Below are 10,482 nucleotides of genomic sequence, written 5' to 3'. Positions count from 1 at the left end.
ACTGTGTTCCCCCAAGTGCAGCACTTTTCCCTATAGAAGGGGTGGGCAAATTATGAGCCTCCTGATGTTGCCTACAGTGCCCATCAGCCCTAGTGCCAGGAGTAAGGGATCATGGGAGTTCTGGGCCAAAACATCTGGAGGGCCACGGGTCGCTCCAGCCCTGCCCTAGAGGAATGGACGCAGCCATTCATTCATACCGGAGAAAGCAAATGGCACGCTTGGAGGATGCATTGCCCTCACAAGGCGGGAGTCGTCCTTTCCCATAACTGCTCTCTGGATTTTCCTCCGGAGAACTGCTGCAGCTCTGAGTTCCGCTGAACTGTGCCACAGCCATTAACGTTGCCCTGATATGCCACAAATAAGGAATTTTCTCCCTGCTTTGGTTTTCAGGGCCTTCCAAAAAAGACCGTGTCTCTGTGGTCCTATATCAACAGCCAGCTTGAAGACTTCACCAACCCTCTGTACGCCAGCTATACCAACCACATTTTGTATCCCGTGGCTAGCATGCGCCATCTAGAGCTTTGGGTCGGGTACTACATCCGGTGGAATCCACGGATGAAACCACAGGTGAGCTGGTTTATTGGGCGGATTTGGCTCAAAATCCGGAGCATCAGACTTTCTTCTCCATTTTATATATTCCTGGCCATTGCATTTCCAATACGCAGGATTTCTGTTCCGTTGCAACTGCTGTGTTAGATGTTCTTTGGTGCATGGTTTTGTGTACTTATTACAGGATGGTGTCTTTTCTGTTTCAAGGATCAGAAACCAGTCAGAGTCTTGAGGAGGTTGTAAAATCCCCGCCCCTGATTCTTTGGTACATAATGGTGACTTTTGTTTTCAGAACTGTACTGAGTAAGAGTTGCTAGCAAATCTCTTAATTGTCTGGTTCATGGTCAAATTACATGCTATGTGAATTGTGTACTACATAGCTGAACTGATTCCTGTTTTTTTACATGAGAGAAAGTGCACTAGGCCTGATCAGGACCACTGTGTGCTGGAAGGAGAGGATTAAACCTGCCCTCCCTCTGAGATTGCTTCCTGAAATTCTGCTCCCCGCCATCCCGTGCAGGGATTAAAAAAAGAAAAAATCTCACTCTTTTTTTTTTATCCCCACCTGGGAGGGGGCAGAATTTTAGGAAGCAAATGGATGTTGGGGGGAGGTTTAATCCTCCCCTCCGAGTGTGTGCTGGTTCCGATCCAAATTGGGGCCATGCGCACTTACTCTGGAATATAAAATATAGGCTCAGCTACATGCTACACAATTAATGTAACGTGTAATTTGACCCTCAGAATACCAGTTTGCCTGCTCACAATACTCCGTTGGCCGATACGTCAGCTGTGCTGGCTTCCAGTCCAGCATATAGTACCTGTGGGGGGCAAGGAGGACACTGTTTGCTGCTCTGCTGTCAGGCGGCAAACTGTCTCGGGTTGGCCCTTGGTGTATTCGGTACGCTCTCCTTATTACTTCTCCATGTTGCAGCACTTAGTTTTGGCATTGAAAATGGGTTGTGGTTATCCTGTGGTTTTCTCTCCTGAGAACTGAGCGGGGTGCTTCTTGTCTCGCCGTTAGGAGCCGGTGCACAACCGCTACAAGGAACTCCTGGCAAAACGGGCGGAGCTTCAGAAGAAAGTGGACGAGCTTCAGCGAGAAATCACCAACCGCTCCACGCCGTCCTCCGAGAGGGCCAGCTCTCCCGCCCAGTGCGTTACCCCGGTCCAGACTGTTGTATAGCACGGCGCAGACACACTGATTATAATCCCTCCAGAACCCTGTCGCGAGGCTGCCTTTCTAGAAAAGGAGGCTTGGAAGAGAGATCTCTGAACTTTAGACAGCAGGTATCTTGGAGTCTAGACGCTCTATTTATTATGCTATGTCCCTCCAGGAGTATTTTATTAGGGCTGTAACACTACCGGAAGTGAAAGCTTTTTTAAAAAGCCTCTTATATGTTATTAATCTTCTTGATGGCTAATTAGAAGGAAACTAGCTGCGTTGGCCAGTAGAGGCTGGTGGCTGCAATGTCGGTGGGGCGGTGAATCCGCTCTAGGTTTCAGTCACAACCAGTCAGAACTCTACGCTTTGCACCTTGGATAGCTCCTTTAGAGTTCTGTTTCTGGCTGAAACTCGGAGAAGATTCACTGCCTCACTGACATTGGAGCCACCAGCCTCCTTTGGCATCGGCCTCCTAAGTCAAAACTAGGACACTTGTTCATTGAGCTCAAGGTGTTACACCAGCCTTCCCCAACCTGGTGTCCTCCAGATGTGTTGGACCACAACTGCAAGCCATCTGGAGGTCATGCTGGCTGGGAATTGTGGGCGTTGCGGTCCAACACATCTGGAAGGCACAAGGTAGAGGAAGGCTGCATTAAGCAGTCCGTTTTGCTTTGACCCGGAGAGTGTGCAGACTCACCGGCAGCATGCAAACGCCAGACCAAGTGGCCTGAACGCAAAGGGCCCCGTCAGCCGGGACAGGGACTCCTGATGCGCACGTTGGGGCTTGCCGAACTCCCCATCCCACCTTCGCCGCACAACACGCTGCTCCCAAAACCTGAGAGGAATTCAGAAGCGGACTGCAACGCGACACCGAGAGCTCCATCCTAGGGGGGGAAAGAGAGAAAGAAACTCCAGTGTGCCTGCACACGTCTAAGAACTTGTGCGGTTCTAACTGCTGTCAACAAAGGGCACTTTTTTTGGTCCCCAGAGTGGCAGGGAAACACCTTCGCAAGACGGGAAATCAAAGAGCCCAATTTTGTCATGTCAAGTGCTTAATGCAGGTTGGGGCAGGCTTGAGTGACCTATGGGCCATTTATGTGCCTGTTGGTTCCCCCAGCAAAGATGGCAGCAATCTGTATGTCGTAAGTTTGCCATCTTAGTATAGGGATGAAGCAGATACACTATGGGTGCTAATAGGAGGTCCTCTGATGCTGCGTGTGCATTGCCGCCATATTTGTTGAGGGATTTTTCCAGCTGTGAGGAACCAGCACAGGAAGCAGCAGCCATGGTTCACGGGGGGGGGCATCAGCATCCTGCCCACCCCTGATTGGAGAGGTGACGTCAACAGCTACCAACATTCATCAGTGGTAGGAGGTGGGGGGTTCCCTGTTGAAAATTAAATTCTTTCTAGACTCGGGACAACAGACAATGGCTCAGTAGAAAAGTTGAATTCCTGGTTTGGGGGATTTTAAAAAAAGGGAGAGTTGTTGCAAAGTTTTGGAGCTTCATATTTATCAAGGTCCAGGTACTATTTGCAAGTAATTTGCTATGAAATATAGTTAACCTTCTTCAAGTGCTAAAGCAATGTTTTATTTAATAGAAGCAGAAATGTCTTATTAACTGAAACTGAACGGAAACAGGGTTTCCAGGTGACATCCACTTCTCCCTTTCTTTTTAGATGAGACATTTTCCAGCCCAGGTTTCTCCAAAGTGGTGCCCTCCGGATGTTTTGGACTACACCTCCCATCATCCATGACCACTGGTGGGGCTGACGGGTATTGTAGTCCAAATCAGTAGCAGCAAGCATCTGTCACTATGACACTAATGTTAGGACAAGGTGGCATGTAACGACAACCCAGACTATGGGTTGAATACCGGTTGTCGCTGAACTGTGGGTTGTCTTTACTTGCAAACCCTGCACTATGGTTTAATTATGGGTTGTTAACCACGAACAGCCCAAGAAGAGGACCCATGGTTTGTTATTGGGTTACGAACTCTGGGGTGTTTGTAGATAACATCCCATACTTAAGCCATAGTGCAGGGTTCGCACGTAACGACAACCCACATTTCAAAAACAACCCACGATTCAACGACAGCCCATACTCTTGAGTTGCCATTACGTGTGAACCAGGTCACTAAGAGGGACCAGCAATGGGAGTCTTCCTTCCCCCCAAAGGAGACTTTCAATTTTCCTTTGCTCTCTGTTGTTTTTGGCAAAGAACAACAACTATGAAGCTTGCAGGGAGGGCAAATCCTATCCTTCGTGCCCTTGAAATAGGGAAAATTTGGGGGGAAAGGCTGCACTTTTTCCTCCCTCACCATGCTAATAATGGCATCCAATACATTAGTCTTTCTGCATTGGGCTGGTGGGATGATTATAAAAGTTCCATTGTGAAGTGAGAGCCAGTGAGTGGTGTAACTCCGTTTTCTGACAACTGGGTATCTGTTGTTTGAATCTCCAGCAGCCATGCTCAACCTGGTGCCCCCAAATGTATTGGATGGAAACTGCCTTCATCCCCAGCCACCAACGGCCATACTGGCTGAGCACGATAGGAGTCGCAGCCCAACACATCTGGAGGGTAGCAGCTTGGGGAAGGCTGATCTGTAGCATTGTTGTAGCAACTTGAAAAGAGAATGTGGTGTCTGTGTTGTGGGCAGGCGCATCCCTGTTGCAGTCCTCTAGGCCAGCCTTCCCCAACCTGGTGCCCTCCAGATGTTTAGGAACTGCAGTTCCCATCATTCCCAGCCAGCATGGCCATTGGGAAATGGGAGTTGCAGTCCCTAAACAACTGAAGGGCTCCAGGTTGAGGAAAGATCCTAGATCCCCAGTATTCAGTGATGTGGGTATGTGCTCATGGTGTTTTGCGATGCCAGATCTATACACCATAAAGGCCCACCTTCTGTACCAAAAGTTGCCTCAAATTGCCAGCATTGTTTCTGTGGGTGTGCAAGAGAAGGAAGGAGCATCATGCCAACATCTCTGCTTGCTGAGCGGCTTTGCTTACCAGTATTGAACAGATGTGTTGGTCCGATATGGTAAGGTGAAGGCGGGCAACCTGTGGTCCACCAAATGTTATTGGACTAACACTCCCTCCATCCTTGACCATTGGCCATGCTGACTGTGGGTGATAGGGGTCCAAGTCCAAAACAAATACAAAACTTGGGATAGCAACACTGGCAGGCAAAGAATGTCCAGGTGCTAGAACAGAAATTTATTCCTGGCCCGATGTGTTTTAGAACAAAAGTCCTTCCGCTGGGGCACATTGCCAGCTGCAATATTTACATATAAGGGACACCCTCCCCCCATCCTCCCCATTTTAACTCTCCAGCAACATCTGAAGTCCCAACAGTGTCTGGAGGGCTACAGGTTCACCGCTCCTGTGGTAAGGTGTGCCTTTAGTTGAGCATGCAGCTAAGATAAACTGAAGGTTTTTGAGACCTAGGAAAGAGCAAAACCCTTCCCACCCCCAGAAGGAACCCAAGCAGTGGCGGCAGATAGCTCCGATGTCAGTGGGGTGGTGAATCCTCTCTGGGTCTCAGTCAGAATGGCTGGTTTTTGCCTGCACACAGACACACACACACACGCCGCCAGCATCCTTGAGCATGCCCTGGTTCCTTGCTTTCCTCCTCTGACTAAAGTCTGAAATGGGTGACCTCAGCCAAGGCAGTTCATGTTTTGTCTTGCTTCCACCCGAAGAAGTGGAAAGTCCAGCCCTGGCCTTAAATCAACATCTGTAACATTCAAGCAGGGCTTTTGCTAGCTTGCGTCGTTGAGTCCATTTCAGCAGATGCAGCTTGTTGAGCCATAGGTGGGGCTGGGGGTGGGGGGCTGGAAACCTGCATTTCCCAGGTCCCTGTTTCAGATCCACTGTTTCTGCTCAGGAAACACAAATAATTACTTCTCTTCATCCTTTTAAATGTTTTAGCAGTCTAAATAGTTCCTTTGCTTCCTTTACCCCCATCCGCCCATGCCATTGCTTAGCAAATGGTGTGGGAGAAACACAGTGGGGGCTGGTGCCTCTAATGTCAGTGGGGTAGTGAATCCACTCTGGGTTTCAGTCAGAGCTCTAAAGGAGCTATCCAAAGTGCTGAACCCTATCCCCAAAATGGTTTCAGCCCCTTGGATAGCTCCTTTAGAGTTCTGACTGAAACCCAGAGCGGATTCACCACCCCACTGAAATGGGAGTGTTAAGGAAATATCCAAGGCAGGTTAGACTGAACAGTCAGAAATTTATTAAAGCACATCACGGCTGTGGGAGAGACGGACAAAACGGTGTCTCTCCCAAATAAAAGAATCAGGATACATTTATTCGGAAGTCGGAGAACAAAGAAAATACACTAAGAATGCTCAGAAACCAATTAGTACTCAGCAACAGTCTTATCAGCACAGCGGCCTTCATATCTTTAGGGATGAGTTACTTTGGTGGATAGGAATTCCTTGCTTATGAGCAAGTTACAATTACTTTCTCATGGTCAGACACACACACACACACACACACACACACACACACTCAATTCCATCAGGCACCTCGCCTGAACCAAACTACTTACAAGGCCTAGTCAGGCCTAATTTCACAGGAGCCACCAGCCTCCACTGGAGAAAGCATAACTCCATGGGTTGAGCACATGCTTAGCATGCAAAAGGTCCCAGATTCAATGCCTGGCATCTCCAGGTGAAAGAATAAGGTGGCAGGAGATGAGAAAGTCCTCTGCTTGAGATCTCAGGGAGCTCCTGCCAGTCAGTTAACAATATCTGGCTAGATGAACAAAGAGTCTGTCCTGGTACAAGGCATCTTCCAACATTCCTATGGTAGGCTAGTCTTGGGCAGATAGATCACAGAGAGAAGGGTTCACAGCTACTGCCCTGGCCTCACTTCCAAGCACAGTTTCTTAGGTGGGTAAGATTTCATGTTCCAAGCCAGTGTGTTCTTCCTTTCCCAGGACAAAGGAGATTGCAGAACATATGCAGGGGACACAGCCGGCCTGCCCAATGTGGCGCTTTCCAGATGTTTTGGACAACTCCCATCACCCCCAGCCAGCACAGCCAACGGTTAGGGATAGTGGGAGTTGTAGTCCAAAACTTCTAGTGGGCACCACGTCGGGGATGTCTGGTATCTTTCCTCACCATCAGCTATGGAGGAATTTGGCACTGCTTGTTCCGTTTCATTTCTAGGAGGAGATGGACACAAGGAGGACCAAACTGAAGCAATCCCTGAGCCATGGAGCTCTGCACAGCCCGACTCTAGGCTAAAAGCAGGCTTTTTCTAGAGCCGTCTTCCCCAACTTGGGTCTGCCCATTTGTTTTGGACTACAACTCCCATCAGCCCAATTAGCATGGCCAGTGGTAAGGGTTGTGATGGGAGTGCGGTCCAAACTATCTAGAGCAACCTTCCCAACATAGTGCCTACTAGATGTGTTGGACTATAACTCCCAGCATCCTGGGATGCTGGGAGTTGTAGGACAGATTTGTCGCAGTAGCTCAGCACAACTGGAGGGCTCCTGGTTGGGGGACGGCTGATCTAGAGGGACCCAGGTTGGAGAAGTCCCTTCCAGAGCCCTTAACCATCAGTATTCTCCACTTTCTTGTGTGTTCATCCACATCCACATCCTTCTGCATGGAGAACTGGATGCCAATCACTCCAAATGTCTCAGCATCTCATTTGAGGCAGAGATCCCAGTAGACAAGTATGGGACCACTCTGAATTTATAAAGTGTAATGGTATTATGTTCCTTTTTTTGTTAGCCACAGCAGCCATTTGTATTACTCAGAAGCATAGCACACAATTATTTCTTTGTGAAGTTGTGATGATGGTGATGTAGAGATGTGACTGTTCGGGGCGGGGTTGTATCGACCTAGGCCTGGTCTATATGTGCAGCAGAATGAGATGGTAAGAGGGAACTGTTCCACTTCTGACTGCAGGGGTATGTGTGTGTGGGGGGGGTGGATTCTTCCCCATATAAAAAGCTCCCTGCAAGTAAAGACAACAAAACATCTACCCTCCCAGGAAGAAAAAGCCCAACCCTGGTGTGCTAATTTTCTAGCTGTAGGGTTGTGTTTCATATGGGGGGGGTAAAATGTGATTTCCCCCACTGCAGTCTGAAGTTGTACAGTCAATTCTACCACTCCGCTTCGTGTAAAGCAAAACCTGCTCAGCAGTCCACTTGACTGTATGAACTTACTGTAGACCAGCCTGCCCCAACCTGGTGCCCTTCAGATATGTTGGATTACAGCTCCCATCAGCTCCATGCTGACCGGGGATGATGGGAGCTATACTCCAACACATCTACAGGGTCCTAGGTTGGGGAAGGCTGCCATAGATGACAGCTTTTCTGCATCTTGTTGTTTTTTTAACATGATTATTGATCGTGTATTGTCTCAAGGAAAGAGATATTATAAACTGAATACCCAAATGTTCTCTGCCACTCTCGTGCTTTGATGGTGTTTTGCGAGTTTATGGGGCACAAGGTAAGAACGTAAGAAGAGCCCTGCTGGATCAGACCAAGGGTCCATCTAGTTTAGCACTCTGTTCACACAGTGGCCAACCAGCCATCGACTAGGGAACCACAAGCAGAACGTGAGTGCAACAGCACCTCCTGCCCATGTTCCCCAGCAACTGGTGTACATAGGCTCACTGCCTCTGGTACTGGAGGTAGCACATAGCCATCGGGACTAGTAGCCATTGATAGCCTTTTCCTCCAGGAATTTGTCTAACCCCCTTTTAAAGCCATCCAAATTGGTGGCCGTCACTACATCCTGTGGTAGTGAATTCCATAGTTTAATTACATGCTGTGTGAAGAAGTACTTCCTTTTATCTGTCCTGAATCTCCCACCAGTTTCATGGGATGAGCCCAGGTTCTAGTATTGTGAGAAGGAGAAAAATGTCTTTTGAACATAGAAATATAATTTTGAACACAGAAGAATGTGTTTACTTGGGCCAGTTCTCCAAAGACAATAACCCGCAACTGTGTATGTAAGCATCTGTCATCTGTAGGACAGGTAGATTCAGTCAACCTTTTTTAGTTTTACAATGTTTATTACAGTCATGTCCCAAACTTACATGGGGATTCCAGTGCTTTCCCAGTCAAGAAAGTGTTCAGGTCCACACCAAGTCACTGGGCATCCCCAAGACAACCCAACCGTTTCACGTAGATACTAATACGATGCTACCATGTTATGACTGTGTAGTAAAGTGATCTCTTGTTTTTGACACACAGATGTTGGCCAAGGTGGGAACTTTCCACAATCCTAGCTCAACTGGTGGGGAAACTTAAGGTTAAGAGGGCAGTGACTTACACAAGGCACATGAGTCAGCCCATAGTAGAAGTGGGACCTAGTTCTAGCATATTATCTCTTGAACTTGGCACATTTAATGAGTTTAATCCTTAATCATCAGTGATGGTTCACACCAAGAGTGCTGGACCTCTCTCAGCCCAAGGACTGAATTCAATTTCAGAGCAGGTGGGCAGGGCCACATTCCAGTGGTGGGTGGGGCCAAAAACACCAACATATATTAGGTTAAAGCTCTTACTGTCGATAATTATGCCCTATGAGAGGCATGTCAACCTTTTCAAATGGAGGGGGGGGAAACCCATGCAAAAGCCAGGAGAGCCAGTGTGGTATAGTGGCGAAAGTGTTGGACTGGGAGCCGGGAGATCTGGGTTCCAGTCCCCACTCAGCCATGGAAGCTCACTGGATGACTTTGGGCCAGTCACAGAGTCTCAGCCCAACCTACCTCACAGGGTTATTGTTGTGAGGATAAAATGGAGAGGATTATGTACACCACCTTGGGCTCTTTGAAGGAAAAAAGGCGGGCTATAAATGCAATAAAATAAACCATGAAATGATAGGCAGTTGGGGAAAAAGGCAATAGGCAAGCAGAAGTGGCCATCTGAGGAACCCTGCCAGGCCAAATTGAAACCATAGGTGGGCCAAATTTAGCCCATAGGGCTGAGGTTCCCGCCAAAACGTTCCTCAGCTTTAGAAGTTTCCTCAACGAGGCTCAGTGCAGGCACAGATCCCATATGTGTGATGCGCAAAGACCACAAAGAAGAATTTTGGTTATTATGAATTCAGAATGCTCTCCATCTCTGCTAACATAAGATTTGCAAGGCAGGGTGGGGGGAAAAGACTGATACTTTACAAATATTTAAAAGGCCAACAGAGGGCAATTGTCAAACAGTTTATGCCCTATTTAGCATAAAACAAGTTATCGGCATCAACAAACAAGGGAGGAAGGATCATGGTGCAGACTAGGGATGCTGGAGAATTCCGCCACAGACTCAAATGTAGGGATGTACGAATCCCTTACCTTGTTCCAGTGGCGGCATCTGCTGGAGGGGGGGAGGCGCTCCGTCTCTCTCCCCGGAATCCTCGACGGGGGGGGGGGGCGAAGCGATCCGGTCCTCCCCCCCCGGAATCCTCAACGGCCAGCTCTGCTTCTCGGCACCTCCGCGGAGCAGCCGGCCAGGCCAGGGCCATCCACAGCCGGATTTTCGGCCGTGGACTGGCTGGTGCTGGGTAAAAAAAAAATTTAAAAATGAGCATACGCAAATGGCGGCGGCTACAGCAGCCGCCATTTGTGTTCCTTATTTTTCGCCGTTTTAGTCTACGCAAATACTTACGTAGACTATTATGGCGAAAAAAAAGGGGAACGCAAATAGTGCAGTGGGCGCTATTTGCATTCCTTTTTTATTCGCCGTTTTAGCCTATGTAAATATTTACATAGACTAAAACGGCAAAAAATAAGGAACGCAAATGACGGCCGCCGTAG

At 48.3% G+C, this 10,482-nt stretch overlaps 1 protein-coding gene across 1 annotated transcript in view; it reads left to right on the top strand.

The window, feature by feature from the left end:
* The window catches only part of MTMR2 (myotubularin related protein 2), a 40,255-nt gene extending 36,966 nt beyond the window's left edge, over nt 1-3,289 (top strand). The window contains exons 14-15 of the mRNA XM_084842643.1: nt 391-567; nt 1,571-3,289. Coding sequence (XP_084698769.1) covers nt 391-567; nt 1,571-1,732 — 339 coding nt within the window. The 3' untranslated portion in view covers nt 1,733-3,289. The remainder of the gene's footprint in view (nt 1-390; nt 568-1,570) is intronic.
* The last annotated feature ends 7,193 nt before the right edge of the window (nt 3,290-10,482 follow it).

This window comes from Heloderma suspectum, chromosome 3, assembly GCF_057233095.1.
Source record: "Heloderma suspectum isolate Gila_16-S chromosome 3, 16-S_ref, whole genome shotgun sequence".
In the NCBI taxonomy this organism is placed as follows: Eukaryota; Metazoa; Chordata; class Lepidosauria; order Squamata; family Helodermatidae; genus Heloderma; species Heloderma suspectum.
This window is presented reverse-complemented; position numbering and strand designations above follow the sequence as displayed.